Source organism: Misgurnus anguillicaudatus, chromosome 11, assembly GCF_027580225.2.
Source record: "Misgurnus anguillicaudatus chromosome 11, ASM2758022v2, whole genome shotgun sequence".
NCBI classification, from domain to species: Eukaryota; Metazoa; Chordata; class Actinopteri; order Cypriniformes; family Cobitidae; genus Misgurnus; species Misgurnus anguillicaudatus.
In genome coordinates, this window is record NC_073347.2 from 1,970,221 (window position 1) to 1,989,464 (window position 19,244).

General features: G+C 36.1%; 2 protein-coding genes across 4 annotated transcripts in view; one reads left to right on the plus strand and one right to left on the minus strand.

The window, feature by feature from the left end:
* Positions 1–19,244, plus strand: part of LOC129416559 (uncharacterized) — a 136,526-nt gene that overhangs the window by 85,563 nt on the left and 31,719 nt on the right. The gene's annotated exons all lie outside the window — the stretch shown is intronic.
* rab23 (RAB23, member RAS oncogene family) lies at positions 2,342–19,167 on the minus strand. Of its 3 annotated transcripts, none has more exons than XM_055170884.2 (7): positions 18,938–19,167; positions 12,992–13,230; positions 8,768–8,853; positions 8,033–8,189; positions 6,312–6,394; positions 6,094–6,186; positions 2,342–4,721 (listed from the first exon to the last, which is right to left on the minus strand). In XM_055170884.2, the coding sequence occupies exons 2-7, from the start codon at positions 13,144–13,146 to the stop codon at positions 4,585–4,587; spliced, it is 711 nt and encodes a 236-aa protein (XP_055026859.1). In that variant the 5' UTR covers positions 13,147–13,230; positions 18,938–19,167; the 3' UTR covers positions 2,342–4,584. The 3 variants fall into 3 exon arrangements, with proteins under 3 accessions (XP_055026859.1, XP_055026858.1, XP_055026857.1); XM_055170883.2 differs by having other exon boundaries at positions 18,877–19,167; XM_055170882.2 differs by having other exon boundaries at positions 18,736–19,166.

Sequence of the window (19,244 nt, forward strand, 5' to 3'; positions counted from 1 at the left end):
AAATCCATATAATTCCCTTGTCTAGCCTTTTAATCACACGTGCTAAACTGTTCGCTTTAAATGCTTATATCTTCTGTATGCGAATGTTGATTCATAGCAAAATGCTTTTTTGCATAGTTGTGTTTGTCTCCCTTGCCATACTTCCTGCGTCCCTTTGACGCCGTCTTTGGCAATATTTCAGATAGCGATATATTTGTCATTAAGCCTCACCAGTGGTTGAATTTGAGGCGTCCCCACAGTGTCACCGCAGTGACGCAGAGCGAGTTCTCTCAAAAGGGAACTGTAAAAATGTATCTTAAAAAGTAACACAATGTAACATTGATCTCACTTGAAATGTGTCCCCACATTTAGTCCTTGAATTTGAGGGTATTGGACCTGGAAAGTCCTTGAAAGGTCTTTGAATTTGAAGTTAACTATGGTGTGGGAACCCTGGAAAAACTTAGTAAAAAGTTTGTCCGTTAAGGGCGTCCGTAGAAACATGGCGGCACAAAATGCCGACTTCCACATAAGGGGACCCTCTGTGTATGTAGATAAAAACGTCACACTCTAAGGTAATAAAAACATTACGGTTCATTATGAAAGGTCTATATACACCCCTGATAATATAGTTTTTTATATTATTTAGCATTTCTGTCAAGAGATCATTCTAAAAGTTACACACTGCACCTTTAATAGATACATTTATTGCATTTAATTTAATTAACCAGCAGAATTACATGGCCAAAACACCCAAATGTTTTTACATAATGTACTGCCATCGCGTTGTGTTTCTAGCCTGTATCTCTTATTACACAATATTGGATGAATCTGCATTAAGAGAACAAATTTAACCATTAAAAGGCTGTTTGTGGTTTGTTATGTGTTACTAACGTTATCCTCAGCCTGTCCTAGCCTGACTCGTTTTCTACTAACATCCCCTAAAACAAGGGGTCTTTAACCCTGCTCCTGTTGAGCTGGCATCCTGCAGACTTCAGCTCTAACACACCTGTCTGTAATCATCAAGCAGCCCTAAACACCTTGATTAGCTGCTTCAGCTGTCTTCGACTGTTGCTTTAGTTGGAGCTGAATCTGCAGGATGGTAGCTCACCAGGAGCAGGGTTGGATTTAATTCAATTCAATTTTATTTATATAGCGCTTTTCACAATTTGGTAATTGTATCAAAGCAGCTTTACATTAATAGAAGCAGTGAAAAGCACAGAAAATCGACAGATAGCACAACATAACACACGATAGCACAAGCAGCTAAATTTGCTGCGGCTATAAATCAACATTAAAGCGAATGTATTACTACATTGAAGCGGATAAGGAGATTAAGCGGACGAGACAGGGAGAGAGAAACAAAATCTCATTAGCGTAGGGGCCGTTCACATGTAAAGCAAGTGTCACAGTGATGTGGTTTAAGTCTGCTCGGTTCCAGACAGGCTAACTATTGCTGGTTAAGTGTATTACATATATGATTTTAGAAATTTTGTGGGCCCAGGGTGAGTCTATGTATGGGGCCCCCCTATGATCTTTAAAACAGAAATTTAAGTAGGGAATAATTAATGACGGGCTGTTAAATAAAAAATAAAAAATGCATTATTTTCTAATAATTCAATGGACCGGAATCAATTATTCCGTTTATACCACAGTTACCACAAACATGTACAGAAAAATACACCCGAGGAATATTTCTCAACTAATAACCAGAAAACCACATTCAGTCTTTTCTGCTACGGCTCTATGGAGCTCATTGTAACTTCTGGGAACTCTCAAGAGGCTGTAAAAAAAAACTCTTCTATTAGAGTGAATGTAGTTGTCACAACTCTCTTTTTAAAGGTCTTTGCCCTAAACACCTTGATTAGCTGCTTCAGCTGTTTAATTGGAGTTTGAGCTAAAATCTGCAGGACAGTAGCTCTCCAGGAGCAGTGTTAGAGACCTCTGCACTATAGCATTCCGGTTTGAGTCCTGTGAATATTATTTTACTGCTTTGCTGTTGAGTCTATTTATAGATCAGCTGCACATGGCTTGCTTGTCTGCTCTTTCTGTTTTAATTAGACTGTGTTTGACAGCCTGTTTGTTTGGGAATTTCACATTTGACTGTTGCTCGAGTCCTCATAGCACAGAATACAACTTACTCTTGTAAAACAAACACAGACTGTTTGTCCGTTCACCCGTAGATAATCATTTAATGCAATGATTTAACCTCACTATAGTTCAAAGTTTTCATTGGGAATTTTAAGCTTGTAGTCATGAAAATTAAGTTATGCCTAATATGAATAAATGGCAGTAATTAATTAATTCACAACATTGCTTATTACACACAATAAAAATGGTCACATCAGTCAATAAAGAAAACAGCTATAATAGATCCTTTATTTTCCTCTTTGACAACCAAAAACACAGCAAAGTATCACCTATAGAAGTGTGTGGTACACAAAATAATCCATCAGATGAGGACTTGAGATCTTTTAATCATTAAGTGAAATGACACTGCTGATGTGATGATGCTGCCATTTACATATTTACTAGAAGTCATGTACAGTATACATCAGTAAGAAGAGGAAATGTAGAAGCAGTTCTGATATTAGACAACAGTAGATTATAACCCTATAGCAATAAACTGATAATGACTTATATCAGATAATAAAGTGCTTTTAGTTCATTGTAGTATTATAGAATCATTCCTCCGCAGCAAATGTGAAAATTCATAATCGTCTACATAAAAATAACAGATCATGAGAAAATCGACTATGTATAAGAAAGCAAATGAGAGCTGTAAACATGAAGGTCATTGTGGTAAAGTACCATGACACCACATTCATACAAACAGATACAAGGCATGCGTTTCATGTATAAATACAATCAATCAATGATGAAGCCAAATGGAATTATATATAAGATAAAATATGTCCAGAAGAACGGTCATTTCTGGATTGACATGTCTGTACCACCAGCTGATTCACTTAGGGGCGGGGTTTAGATTAAGCAATGAGTAGTTTTTACAAACACCTTACAAAAAATGAATGGTATGCATGTTGAGATAAAACAATGGCACTGATATATGTTAAAATATGTCTTTAGTTAAGACAGGGGTCTAGACATAAACCCGGTCTAGAAAACTGCTCCTTACAAGCACCATACGTACTGCAGTTCACTTATATATAAAGAAGTTATGATTATTATTTCTTTGATAGTGTATACAGATAGTGTATTAGCACATAATTTAATATTTTCAATAACCACCTGAATGTTAACTTTTTTCTTATAATGTTAACTTTTGTTTGTTTGTTTTTAATGGCTTTAGTGGTTAAGGCTTAGAACGGCTAGTTTAGTTCGTTTCAGTGCAATAAACACAAGATTACTCTTACAGCATGTGAATTTTGGAATATTTAGTGTTTTTTACCGTGCTTATTGAAAGTGGAAAGTAATGCAAGTTTGTGTATTTACTTTCCAAACATTAAGAATAAATAAATTCCAGTTGTTTATCTAATATAACATATGCAATAAGCTTGTGTCTGAAATTATATTTGACATGTAAGCAACACAACAGTTTGTTTATGAAAATATATTGGACAGACCGATGCAAACGTCTCCTTAATTTCTATCGTTTACATTTGGTATTGTCTTAAAATAAGAAAAGTTTCAAATGAGTTTATGTAATGCATTTTCAAAGATGTCCATTTCAGTTAAACTATTTCAGAAATCTGACAACGATATACTAACACTATTTACACTTTCGAGTTTAGAAACATTTTGGCACTGTGTTAATGTAATGAATTCAAGCAAATTATTACTCTCCTACATTTGTATAGAAAATACCTAAAAGAACAAAGATTGAAATTTGTGAAGATGTTCAAGGTACAGCAATTAAATATCACTGAAAGATTGTGGATCTCCATCCATTCAAACGTACTGCACAATGAACAGTCGAAATGCACAAATGGTGTGTCATGTAAATCGCCTTTCTTTTGTAAGTAATCTGTGTAAAATTTGAACATTACCCTGCTGTGAACCACATGACACAATGCGCATCTTAGAAACGTACAAAATATATGACTGTGAAAATATACCATCACTTTAAATATTGAGTTGTTTAAATGCGAGGATAGGGAGTGACCAAACAGGTGTAACATTTTAGTTTTTTGTATAAAAATAGGTTCGGTTAAATTCACTTTTAATAGTCAAACACCTACTTAATAATATACCAGGAAATCTCTTTCAGTCTGCCTGCTTAATTCTTGCACCAAAATTAAACGTCATTTATTAATTGAGCAGGACCAGAGGCGTAACAACTAATCTAAGCGTGTGAGTTTGAGTCCGAACTACCTGTTTAATTCAACTATGGCTATTCTATTTGGTGAAATTGAGAAGTTAACATCTAATTTTGCCACCAGAGGGCTGTACATCCTAAATCTTCAGCCTTTTCAAGTGAGATGATAAGACAAGAGAGTCAACTGCAGTCGATGACACGTACAGTATGAAATCGACAGATGTGACCACAGAACACAGACAGATCTGCTTTGGACGTTAAGAGTGAATTTTTATACATGAATTAGTGTTCATCAATTCAAGCCAGGCAGTGGAGTCGTACCGAAAATCTTTTTAAAGCAATCGGCAGCTACCGAAAGGATGTTTTGTCTTCTTGGTCCTCTGTTTGTTCGGTCGCAGGTTTACGACCTCACGGCCGTTGAGATCACTGGAATGATTCAAGTGGCCACCACCGGTAGTGTTGAAAACACCTGAAATTAGCAAATAACAGTCTTTAATATGAATTGTGAAAAGCATTATAGAAATACATTTGAATGAGTTCAAGACAAAATGTATACTGTGATGGCTTTAGTTAAAAGTCTCTGCAAAATGGATAAATGGTAATGAAAAGTTCTCCCGGCCTCAACCAAACAGCCACTGCATCTTCAGTTTCCACAGGCAAAAAGTGCACTATATCTATATTTGATTCAAAAGTATGTTCGTCTATGATCTGTACTAATGAAATTAAAACAAGAGAGCTGAGGGCTCCTAAAAAGCATGAAATGGTATAGTCAGTGCTTCTATCAACCTAGAAAATGTCAAAAAGAACAACCCAGTAACTTAGTTTTGGTAAACCATTCACTGCAAACATGTGAAAATATAGGTTATTGAAATTTTGCCCCCTTTGTGATGTCAGAAGTGGATTTTATTGTAATAATAGCGCCCCTTAATCTGCACTATCCATCCACGTCACTGCAATTTAGTGCAGAGAGAGAAAATAATTGACAGCACGATTAAGTTTTAATTTCAACAAACCAGCATCACGGCAATCAGTGTTTGCATTTCATCAGCTCATTTGCATGAAATGTGCCCCAAAACAGCACACTTTTGCTCACACCTACAAAGTGGCAATTTTAATGTAAAATACCACCGTATAATAAAACGTGGCATGTGGTAATATTGACGGAAGTTTGAGAGAGAGGGGGAGTAGTCAGGAGTCATGATGTTACTGTGCGCCGAGGTCAAAGTGCTCTTCCACCATACAATATAGTTCTCATTTTTTATCCGCTTAGAAAAATCACGTTTTATTTTGTGTCACCATACTTACTTGCGTAACTACTCATGTAACAGTCTTTAAATATGGAAAACATGGAAGTGTTTGATGGCTTCTAAATTCATCCTTGTTTGAAGGAATGAATGGGGCTAGGCTAAATGCTAACACATTTACGACACGCTGTACAAAGATTTTGTGCACGCACTGAAAAAAGGTATGTATTAATTTGTCTAAGTTGAGGTAAGAACATAGTAAAATATGGAAAAACGGTGGTGTTTCCCTTTAACATGTTATAATAAATAATCTACATGGTATTTTGAGCTAAAACTTTACATATGTACTCTGGGAACACCAAAGAAGTATTTTACATCTTAAAAAAGTTTTGTGAAATGTCTCTTTTAAAGGTCTAATGATCATCATCATTAGATCATTTATCTGCATTTATATCATCAGTTTCTATCATTATCACTGAGCTCCACTTTAACCAACCAGACATTCATAAACCAACTGGAACTGTAGAGTTTATCAATGACTTTCTTCATTCATAACAAATAATAAAAAAAACCTAAAAGATTCACTTCGGCTCTTACCTATTTTATTGCTGGATGTATGGATCACCTCTGTCTCCTCAGCTGTTTTTTGCTTGAGTCGTTGCAGATATTTGTCAGCTAGATACTTAAAAACTACAATGCAGAAATATTACAGAAGTGCAGAGTAAGAAAAAAAATATATTAGTCACGTCAGTTCAAAATGTATACTGAGTGATGCTAGTAAGACACTAGTTGCTCTTCTTGATACAACATCATACCTTCATTAACGTTAAGATCTTCTTTCACTGATGTCCGATAAAATCTCAACTTCAGCCTCTTGGCAAGACCTTCAGCCTCTTCACTAAAGAAAACACAGACTTGTCTCAATACAAACCCAAATAGCAAGCAAGACTTACAAGAAAAGTCAAAAATATTTGTCAATGTTAATCACATTAAATTAATATCACGTTTGCACCCTGCATTGATATTGAAAAAAGATCGACTTTTCAACATACTACCATTATGGTAATCAGTGTTTGTTTTAGTGGCGCCCTTGACTCTTGTGTTTTAATGTCTTTGCCTTTTGAAGCAGTGTTTTAAAAATGCATATGCTATTGCAAAGAAAACTTAAGATCTACTGTGATCAAATCATTGAATTGATGTAGATTTACCCAAATAATATTTATGGTGTGTGCTGTGTTAATGTGTAAAAATTGAATGATATAACAGTGCTAGTTGGAAGCAGTGTCAAGTCTGTTATACACAATTAGAAGATTAAACTACTGAATCAATCTCTGACATCATGAATCAGTCTTTGAAACTAATCAATGGTGACAATCAACAAAGGAAGCTTCATGCTGGATATCAACATAGTACTAAATGAATCCATGACTCCCAGCATGCATTGCAGTTGATCGTTTTATCTGAATTAGTTTGATGATTGTCACCATTGTTGAGATTTGTAGGATGATTGATGATGTCTAAATGTGGCAGTATTTTTTGTTCACCTTTTCCCAGTGCATTTACAAACCAAAACAGTCACAAAAAGATTAACATCATAATGTAAAGCGGCTTAATTTTATCACATTTTGACGTCTTCATAAAAAGCAACAAATTTCAACTTTGACACACATCTTTTTTTTTCAATGCACATGTGTTAACCAAATACAAAAACTGAAACATAAAAATAAAGATTTAACTGAAGTGAAAGTCAAGAGTCAAGGGCTTAAAGGGAAATTCCATTTTTTTTAATATACCCATTTTCCAGCTCGCCTAAAGTTAAACATTAGATTTTTACTGTTTTGGAAACCATTCAGCCGATCTCCGGTTTTGGCGCTACCACTTTAACCATAGCTTAGCATAATTTATTGAATCTGATTAGACCATTAGCATCGCGCTAAAAAATAAAAACAAAAAGTTTCAATATTTTTCCTTTTTAAAACTTGACTCTTCTGTAGTTTAATTTGCCCAAAAATAGTCCCCTGCCATTTAAAGTTACTAAGGGAATATTTTCGGCTGATTTTTTGTGCTAGCTAAAGTGGTAGCTCCAGACCCGGAGATCAGCTGAATGGATTTCAAAACTGTAAAAATCAACTCTATGGGAGCTGGAAAATTAGCATATTTTAAAAAAAGTGGAATCTCCCTTAAAGTAAACACTGATCACTATAATGTTGGTTTATTGAAATTCAATATATTTTTATATGGGATTCAATGGGATTAATATTGACATACCTGGGTTGTGTCCCATTAATAAACCCAATACATTTTTTAACCTAGATAGCACCCGATAAATGAAAAAAAATCTTCCCTCATTTAATGGAAGTCATATGAGTTTAGAACGGGTGAACAGTTTTAAGTAAAATAATAATGAATAATGTGCACAATTATTAGTAAATGAGACCTGTTCTCTGATAATAGGATCTCTGTTCTCTTTTAACATAAAGCCAATAAGGGATGAATTTAGTTTGCATGTATTTTTAGTAATAAATAGCTTACTTACTTTTTGATAACCGTGTCATCGAGCAGATCAATTTTGTTTTGCACCAGGACTGTAGGAATGTCCCCAACCTCCATCTCGACTTTCTCTCGCCAGCTGCTGATGGCCTCAAATGATTCCCTGTCTGTAGTTGAGAACACCAGGACACAGGCCTGAGCTCCTGCAGGACACATCATCATCATCATCATCATCATCATTCATCACATCATCAATCATTCAGCATTATTGTAAATAATCAGTCATCTGTGTTTCTTACTGGATGACCTCATCCCATTCATTATATACTCAGTAAATTGTGTTCCTGTAGTTCATTTGGTAAAGCCCCAATATAAAATGTAAGTCACTTACAGATAAAAGCCAAATGCCTACATTTCAATTATGTACTAAACAGTAGTTTATGCTTCTTTGTTTTGGCTCCTATTGTAGGCCCTCTCTTTTGATTTTGGCAAGTTGTGTGTTTTAGTTTGTAATAAAGCAAGAATCAAACTGTAAAAATAAATGTTTGCTTCTGAATGTTTTTTTAAACCCAGCCCCTATCTTTCCTTTGATCTGGTGCAAAGTCTTGTTTTATAGACATCCTTCGTTTGTGTATCACTGTGAACTTGGCTTTGCTTGCTCTTACAAACTAAGGGACGAGTCAGAAGTCTTTTCAGTGGTAATAGACTGCATGTCACAGATGATGTCCATAAAACAAAGTGATGACCCTGAATCAGATTTGGCATGTAACACAATGCTCACCTCTGTAATAAGCCTTGGTTATTGCATCAAACTCCTCCTGTCCAGCAGTGTCCCACAGCATCAATCTCACATCTTCACCATTAACTCTGCAATACAAATGTAGAAAAAGATATTCAGACTAAAGTCTCATAATCTAATGATGAGATGAGGAGCATTAAAGTTGGATTTCAATCATTGATCTTATTCAGTCAATATTAAAGATATCAAGATTATATTTTCACAGAATGGTCTTTACATTATGAAGAAATATTTTATTAACAGTAAATCAGAAAAATGAGTTTAGCTGGGTATTCACAGACTGAGTCACATACGTTGTGCATAATATTTTTGGCATTGTGAAATCATTTGTATTAAAATTAAGCTTACATTCACCCCAAATTCTGAGTATGGTAAACATGTCCTGACATTTACCTATAGTGGTGATTCTCCACTGTAACACCTTTAGTTAAAAACACTGTAAACTGCATTTCACTGTGCATTGCATTAAAGTGAATCAAATGACATAACATTTAATTGAGCGTTTCATTTAAAAATATAACAGGATTCTCTTATCCAAAAACAGAACATAGCATTGATTCTTTTATGTCCTGTAACTCAGTCGGTAAAGCAAAGATCCTCAGGGAACAAACTTACATACTGATGAAAAAGTATTTATTGAATGCACCAAGTAAGTCACTTTGAATAAAAGTATCTGCCAATTGTGGGAGAGTAATATGATCTTTTTAAAGTTTTCATTAGATTTATCCAGTAAAAACACATTTGGCTCTATTGGGACAGCCTGGCAAGCCATGTAAACATAAACCAGATGCTTTCATTCTTAGTTTGTCTTGATTATTATTAAGTCACACAACATCTCATTTATTCCATGTTTTGTTTGGCATATTTCTCTGGCTTTTCCTGTGATGACACACACTATATTAACATGAAAGTCTAACAGGAACTATACAGTGCTCTTCATCTCTTCTTCCTCTTTCTGGGGGAAAATCTGAAATGTGAACATTTTTCTTTCTTTTATGTCATTTCCTGTACTTGAAAGCATTTAGTTCAGGTTTGTATGAATCTTTCCTCCAGGACAAATGTAAACTATACTTACTGGAATTCACTTTGGTTTAGAAATACCCAATGCCAAAGACTGCATGCTGTCATCTAACTTTTAAAAAGTGAAATAAGTAATGGCAGTATGAACAATGTGACTGTAATTCCTTATGACACGGTACATACTGTATTTATTTAAAAAAATATGACCATAGTTATAAATATAATTTGTGAATTAAAAAGTAAGGTTTTTTATTTCATTACTGTAAATGATTTTCTCCTTTAGTTTGAAAATGAATGGATGCAAACAAAATAAAAAAAATATCAGCAAAAAATATTGTAGATAGCATATACAGTAAATGTATTAAAAACAAAACCATAAAATATAATAATATAAAACATTATATATTAAAGCAAAGTACTGTCACACGACACCTGTGTATATAATATTGGAAGTTGACAAGACAGACAGAAATATCATGCTGCTTTCTTAAAGACGCTGTTTTTCTCAGGGAATTATGGGAGAACTTGGACGATTTTATTGTATTTATGATTCCAAAGCAAGTTTTGCTTATTATTTCTAATTAGCAAACAATGTTATACAGGAAACACACCACAAAAGAAAAATAACCCATTTGGACAGCACCAAAACTTTTTACTTCCCAGAATGCTTTGCATGGGATTACATGGGGAGAGTTAATGGTAAAATTTACTGTTATATGTGTTTCTGACCAAGATGAAACTGAAAGTCACAATGTTAATTTTAGCTACAACCGTAAGAATCTGGCAACCCCAGCTGCCGTTGGTTTACTGTTTTCAAATAAGATTATTTTTAATAGTCACATACAGTAATGTAAATATGCTATGGCAAACAGACTCATTTAAAGATGCAATACTTTTTTTGTTAAAAATAAATAATATGTAGAAAACCAGATAAAAAGCATTTTAGCAAATTCCTTTTTCCTTCCTATTGCAGTCCTGTCGGCCACATCTCTTCAAACATTTAAAAACCCATCTTTTCAAAAAATACAATAAATATTGACCGCATTTCTTTCTCTTCTCCTTTTTCAGTTAAAAAAGTCCACTAAACGAGGCCATAACTCTCAAACGAGACTAATAAAACCCCAAATCAAACTATTCATTCAAAATACAGAGTTAAGAATTAAAGATGAGTATCGCATAATGTTATCACTAATGCAAGTTATCTCACAAAATCTTTCAGATAAATTAGATGACAATTCCCTACAATTTACATTTTCTTATTGAATGATCTATTTAGATAATTATTTTATTGTTAAGGTGAAATTCCTTTTCTGGTTCCCCGAGTTAAAGAAGGGAGGGGTCATGAGATACACATGCGCACATACTCGATAGGGATGCCCCGATCAGGATTTTGGCAGCCAATACGAGTTCTGATTAGTTGTCTTCGGCCGATACCAATACTGATTCTTTAAGCTGATATGCAAGCTCTTTGATGACTGTAACTGTTAACATTTTTTCTAGATAAAGTAATACCACAGATGTTGCCTTTGTTATATTACTTGCAGTAATTAGGTATAATATTCTTTTAATAGAGAATCAAATAAATAAGCACAACAAATATTTCTTATGCAAAGAGAAATTCAATATGCTTTTAAAAAGGCCTACATCTCTTAAGTTAAAAGTAATGAAAATTAAACACTTCACAGTCTTTACTGTATGAATTAAATATACACGCATTCGTATGAAGTACAACAGTTTTTTAGTCAAGAGCAAAGAGTGATTTTATTAAGAGATGAATTGGATTACTGTAGCTTTAAGACGTGAGAGAGATCGCTCTGTACATGTGCGCTGATGACAGGCTACTGTGTGTGCGCATGCGTCGGGTGTACGCAGACAAGAGCAGCTGTGAGGAAAATTAAAGTTTAAATGGTCAAAACTTTAAAACGCATGCAAATAATAAACTTTCGGCAAGATGATGCAATTGTCCGTGATAGATATGTGTTGTATACACTGTTTGATTGGGATGTGAAGATGCGTCGCACTGTTAGGACCGCATCCTCATAGAAAATACGCATATCTCTGTAAAGGCAAAGAGAAATATCCAAATCTGCACATCGCACATGAGCAACGGGTTGTAAAAATGCTCGCACGGAGTAAAAATGGTCTCTGCATTCAGGAGCCCTATGATGACAAAAGTTAACAGAAAAATCGGTTCATGAGATCGGCAAATTTAGCGAGTAGCGATTGAGTCATTTAATGCCGTTATCGGAGCATCCCTAATACTCAAGGTGAAACTCAACTCTACTGTCCATACTATGGCATACTACCCCATTGGTGCCTGGTGTGAAAACTGTTAAATTGTCCTAATATAACTAAGAGCGTAAACAAGTAGAATGAAGTGTTAAGTATCAGAGGAACGAAGACATTTAAAAGTTGTGACAGAAGGCCTTGTAAGTCAGCACGGGAATTTTAAAATCAATCTGAAACCTGACAGGGAGTCAGTGCAATGTCCTTGGCAGAATTCTTGCAGCTGAATTTTGCAAAGACTGCAATTGACTTAAAGTGCTTCTAGAAACCCCAGCAAGCAGAGCATAATCAATCCCAGAAAAAAACAAATGTGTGCCTTATTTAGCGTCCAAGAAGGGGGAAAAGTCTTGAAAAAGATTACATAACTGTAAATTAGGGATGCATATCAATTAATCGCGATTAATCTATAGCAGAATAAAAGTTTTTGTTTACATCATATATGTGTGTGAACGGTGTATAATAATTATGTATATATAAATATGCACACATGCATGTATAATTTTAAGAAAAAAATATATTTATATATTAAGTATTTATATTTATATATAATATAAATTATGCATAAATATACAAATGTATATACACATGTAAACATTGCTTAAATATGTACATGCATGTGTGTGCATTTAACTATACAAAGTTATTATACACAGTACACACACATATATGATGTAAACAAAAACTTTTATTCTGCTATAGATTAATCGCGATTAATTGATATGCATCCCTACTGTAAATAACACTGTTTCTGCAAATACATAAAAAATAGGATGGCCAAACTATCACAAGCCCAAACAGATTTATTTAAGAGTAAGAAATCTTCCTGATTCAAATGAAATAAATTCATGCTCTGCATCTACTAGTTAGTATGAATTTGACACTGAACTGTTTGATGCTTACATTATCTGTCGTTCCAGAAAATCAACCCCAATGGTCTTCTTGTAGTCCTTAGTGAAGATGCCTTTGCAGTATCGCTGAATCATACTTGACTTCCCGACTGCTCCGTTCCCCACCACCACCACCTTGATGGCCACTTCCATGTCTTCCTCCAACATGGTTGTGACCTTTCTGGGCAGCCCTACTGTGTTTCACTTCGTCCTGGCTTAGTATTCCGGTATGATCTCCTTAACTTGTGCCTGCTTTATGGGAAGAAATTGACAGTTCTCACATTGTGTCAATACTTAGGTTATTTATATGAAGTAAGAGAAATTTGCCAGCTTTGCTGAAAGGGTCACAAAAACAAACATCATCGGTCTGTTTTTGATTTAACAGTGCATAAAGTAATTATGTGCTAGGCACTTAAATTTTGGGTCAGCCAGCTCAAAGTTACTATCCATTGAGTAAGCCTGTTGTCAGGCATAGGTGTGGTTACTGTGGCATAGCATTATGTAGGCCCTGTAAAATTATAATAAAGTTTTAAAGTGATTTTTGGTTGGGTGGGTTGAACACCCTTGATCCTGGACAGCCTATTCCAGACAGACAAATTCGAATGGCCACATCAGCATGGGAACATCTGATGGACTCAAGGCCGGGCTCGTCGGAAAGTGATTGGCCAGTGTTTTAATAAGAGCCCGGGTTCGAGCCATTCCAACTGGGGGACAGAGATACGGCTGCTCAAAGTGTTCTGATTTTGTTCAGTTGACACTTAACACAATAGTTTAATTGTGTTGACCAGGCAGTAGAGTGCACAGGAGACTCAGTCTGATGTGTTGAAGTACTTTACATATGAATATAAGGCAAAAAATGACAGCCTAAATTGGTCCCATCAAATAAGTAACATTCGGGATGTACAATGACAGCCTAGATCGCCCGCGTCAAACAGATTACAGTCAGGATGTACAATAACAGTCTAGATCAGCCATGTCATATAAATTACATTTGGGATGTGTTTGGAATTAGTATCCCAAATGTAACTTATATGATGCTGCCGATCTAGGCTGTTGCTGGAAATTACATGATTTCAATTACAGAAGAAATTTTCTCTTTTTCTTTGGTTGTTTGATTAACATTCTGTTTTCTGACTCTTTTAATCTATACATACACTTTAAATAATGTTCTTATTAGAAAAAGAACACTGTAGAGATCATTTTGTTTGTATGTGCCCTGTCAAGAACAGAAAAATTTAATGTTCGCTAGCTTTTTGAAATGCGTCTCTCCGTGTGTGCACTTTTGAGTGCACTTTAACACGTGCTCACACAGACAGATGGCGAAGTCAAAACAGCGCAGCATAAACAGTCACTTCACATAAAACACCGTAGCAAAACTCCCTCTTAAAGTTTACACATCAAGAGTTCTGATCTTTGAAGGGCATAGGGATGATCACGTCTGACAGAAGCTGGACCGGACACATTCAACCGCATGTGCGTCTGTGTGTACAGAAAGCTGCTCACTTTAGCTGCTCACTGTTAAAATGTTTAAAATTACTTGAATGTTAATATTTACAGGCCTTTGAAACATGTGCAAATACTAAACTTTCCCTATTTAAATTTGCGTATTAATCCGCGAATCGCACACGAGCGGAACCATGGGTTGTGATCTGTATGGATCACGGATCAACTGCGATCCGTCACAGCATTAACCACAACATGCCTACTGCTCATTAGGGATGTGCATCGATGCATCGCATTCCCATTAAAAAGATGTGTCTAAAATCTATTCTAAATCACAAGGCTACGATTAATTGTCACAACCCTACTGCTCATGTGGTGGGCTCGCGATCTACTCATCTTTCAACATGAAACAACAACTAGAAGAAATGTGGTCATGTTAATAAAAGTTAAAAATACTTGAAATAAAAAATGTCATTAAAAACATACATTATTAAAAAACTACTTCAACTGTGAAGAGAGAATGAGTCGACTATGCTAAAATTAATTAATTCTAGGCCTTATTTTTGTACAATTAAACAATATACACTAAAAGAAAATACACTAATAACTTCTCATGGTCAAACTGATAACAGAAACAAACACAAGATAGAAGGGAGACACTACAATTTGCATATCAAGTTACATGACTAAGGGCTCCTGCATTCAACCTGGTAACTAAATACAGCAGTTAACCTTAGACAACAATAAGATCTAGCAGTGCTCTAAACACAGATGACAGTAACGTCCAGCAGTCCTCTACAGTGTAGTGGTTCCCAAATCCAATCATTGGGCCCCCCTCCCAGAATGTTTTAGATGTCTCCTTATATGAAACACCTGATTTCACTCATCAGGCTCCTGCTCCGCTGAATTCAGGCAGCAGACACATTCAGTTGTTAGTGTTAGCTCTCTCTAACGAAACTAAATTATTTAATTACAAGAAAATATCAAAACGACGCGGTGGGCAAGTGATCTAACCAGTGAGAGGCTGAAGCAGCGTGTATCACGGTTATACCGACTATCGCAACAAGCCTAATGTTCAGCAGTCCTCTACGCCCCGACCACAGTAACATCCAGTGGTCCTCTACACTCAGACAGCAGTAACATTTACAGTTAGTCATTTAGCTGATGCTTTTGTCCAAAGCGACTTACAAATGAGGTAAAAAATAGAAGCAATTATAGCAACACAAGAACAGCAATACATAAGTGCACTGAAAATAGTCTCATCAAGTCCAACACAGTATACATAGCGAAGGATTGGTTAGAATTTTTTGTAAGAATGTACAGATAGATATAAAGAAAAAAGGAAAATAGAGAAAGACAGTAAGGAAGGGATGAGGTTTTAGCCGATTTAAAGACAGCTACAGAGTCAGCAGATTGTGTCACGACCGGCAGATCATTCCACAGTTGGGCAACAGCTCCAGAGAAGGTACGCGATAATGTTTTTTTCCCTTTTTGAGATGGCACCACAAGCCGTAGCTCGGTGGCAGAGCGCAGGGAATGAGAGGGGACGTAAGGCTGTATAAGCAAGTGAAGGTAGTGATTTTAAAGGCCAGGAGCAGAGCTTTAAATTTTATGCGAGCTGCTATAGGAAGCCAGTGTAACTTGACAAAGAGAGGAGTGACGTGTGCTCTCTTTGGCTCATTAAAGACCACTCTTGCCGCTGCGTTCTGAATCATCTGTAGGGGCTTGATTGTGTAGACTGGAAGTCCAGCCAGTAGCGCTTTGCAGTAGTCCAGCCTGGACAGGAGCTCGGACTAGGAACTGCGTTGCATGCTCATTTAGGAAAGGTCTAATTTTCCTTAAATTGTAGAAGATGAATCTACAAGAGTGGGCGGTGATGGCACACATGCTCCGTGAAGCTAAGCCGATCATCATTGACCACTCCAAGGTTTTTGGCTGTCCTAGAAGGCGTGATGGACGAGGAACCTAGCTGAATGGAAAGGTTGTGATGAATCTTTGGTTCAGATTATATGACAAGCAGTTCTGTCTTCGCAGGGTTAAGCTTTAGATGGTGATCCTTCATCCAGAGTGAGATGTCCAACATGCATGCTGAGATGAGGGCAGAAACCGTGGGATCATCAGGGTTGAACGACAAGTGGAGTTTAGTTTCATCCGCATAGCAGTGGTACAAAAAGCCATATTTTCGAATGACAGAACCCAGGGATGTCCAAACGTCCAACTGGAGCATTTTTGGAATGCAGTGTTTCCAATACATTCATTTATTCGTCAGTCCACAACAAATAAATGTTTACACATTGTGTTCATCACTCCTGCGACTCACATAACAGTTTCTAAAAAAGCAAGCAACCGTGGCGTCAGTCAATACGTTCTACTGAGCCTCGTTTCAGTTGTAAAAATGCAGTGCATACATGTGGACGTAGGCATCAACAAACTGCAACTGATAGTCGAAGACTCCTTAACCACACCAATAACAGGTACCAGCCACTTCCACAAAGGATTCAAAAAGTGACGAAGCACATACCCGGCGACAGTCCACATTGAGTTCTGCTAAAACCCAGCGAGGATCGGCATTTGGGAAAAAAGCCAAGTCCTCACTTTTACCAACAGACCACCACGTTTGCCGCGGGGGTATAAATTCCTTCTTCCTCCAAGAGGGGCATAGGGTCCAGCAGAGATAAGCAGGTAATCCACGTAGGAGCAGAGAGGGGAGGGAATTGTTTTATTCACCCGGATTAATATTATAGATTGGCGTATTTTCCACAGCTGATCTAATACTAAGAAGTGTCTGGCGATCATAAACCAGTAGAGAGTCTGAAGTATTTAAAACAATCAATAAAAACATGACAAACATCCAAACAACCGGGAGCAACAGACGGCCAGCCACACACCACACACAGGCGCCATCTTGGAGTCAAAAAGGGAAAAGATTTATCTAAACCATAAATAAATGTATTAAAATCAAGTCTATATTTATAAAAAATTATAAAAATGATAATAGTTACATAGGTTATAAGCAGGGCTGGAATGGGGGGGGGGGTGATGGATTCCATGGAGTGAATTTCAAACCACTTAGAATGTTGGTGTAAATGAAAAGGAATTATATTTAAACTTAATAGCATTTAAAAATGACTCCCAACTATGAGTTTGCAACTATTATGTTATAATGTATCATCAAGCTTGTCGCATAACACTTCACAGTCACAATGGACACTGTATGACTGATGTATTAGTTTCATTTCAGATATTTTTCCTATTATTTAAAATATCAATTAACCACATATCCAAATGTTCACACTCCACAAATTTTAACTGTAATCTGAGGGCACATTTTTTGTTACATTGTTAAAAGTTTGTGTGACTTAAATGCTCAAGAAAACATACTTAGGAGGAAAAATAAAACAATGTAATGTTATGTTATTTTAAACCCTTCTAAAAAGTCTTCCCCCGCAAATTAGAGTTCCCCCACTGAATTTTTGTCATTTCCAGCACTGGTTATTTGTATTATATAATATTGTGTTGTTATTTTACTGTGTTGATATTTTATAATTTCTGCATGTTATTATAAAACTTGAATGAAACAACAAAGAACTGGTAATTATTGAAATACAAATTAAACTGAATGTGTTTTTAAGCATTTGATGTTCAGGATGAATTACCCTTCTGCTCATATCTGTTTTTAAGAACAAAGATGGGGATCTTAACAGGTGTTTATGAGGCCTAACTGCACTATTGCAGTGACACTGATGGAACCAAGTAAGTCATTATAGCTATAACTAGGTAGGCATTATGCACAGCAGGGGATAAAAAAATCCCTAAAATCCAAATGTACAAAACTTTGAACATGCAAACTTCAACAGATCTGGGCTGAATGGAGCTGTTTGAGGTCAAATTACACACAGAAGCCCCTTACACAGGATTATATATCTTACAGTTCGGCCATACAGAGACATCTATACTATATATCCAGCTTATTACACTAACAAAAAAGAGGCGACTGTGTGAAGCACTTTGTAGTAGCACAAATACATTTTATGAAATAATAAATAGTGACCAATTTTCAATCTGATAGATAGACAGACAGACAGACAGACAGAATAAATCAGTAACGTTAAACTTGTGAGATACAACACTAAACACACTGGCCCAATAATGTAAAATGTTATATAAGAACATCACCAAGAAGATATTCTCTCACTATACGCTAATATTTACATGTCTTAAATCATTATCATTCATATACTCGGGTAGTTAGACAAAATACGTTTATTCCAATAATACCATGATAATATATGTTTGATGTTGCCATTGCCTTACCTGCATTCGTGTTTCCAGGTGACATTGTTTCGATGCGAGGATATTCACAGATATGAGATACACCAACATATACACAATATAGATGTGATGTAAATATGTGTTAACGTTATATCCCCACAGTGTGTCAAAGTAGTGGCCTACCTCTCTCTCTTTATTTTATCTCTCCTTTTTTCTCTTTCATAGACTAACATACGCGACTTACCAGGGTCGATTTTCACATGGGTAGATAGAAAACAAACGGCAACAAATGTTTAAGGCGTTGTTTAGAAAGCTGTGCGTTTAAAGTGCTCTACGCGCATTCACGAAACTGCCTGCGCTGTGTTTGTTGTGTGGATCTCATCATCACTACAGCCAAAGCGAAGGGGCCGCGGTGGCGTGAAGCGAGACACCGCTGCTTCTGACGACCACCCGATTGACCACTTTTCAAAACAAAAGTCTTGTTTAAAGTCTGTTGTTTATTGATTTTTATTTGCATGCAAGAATGCTTTCTTTCGAGAAACACAACACGG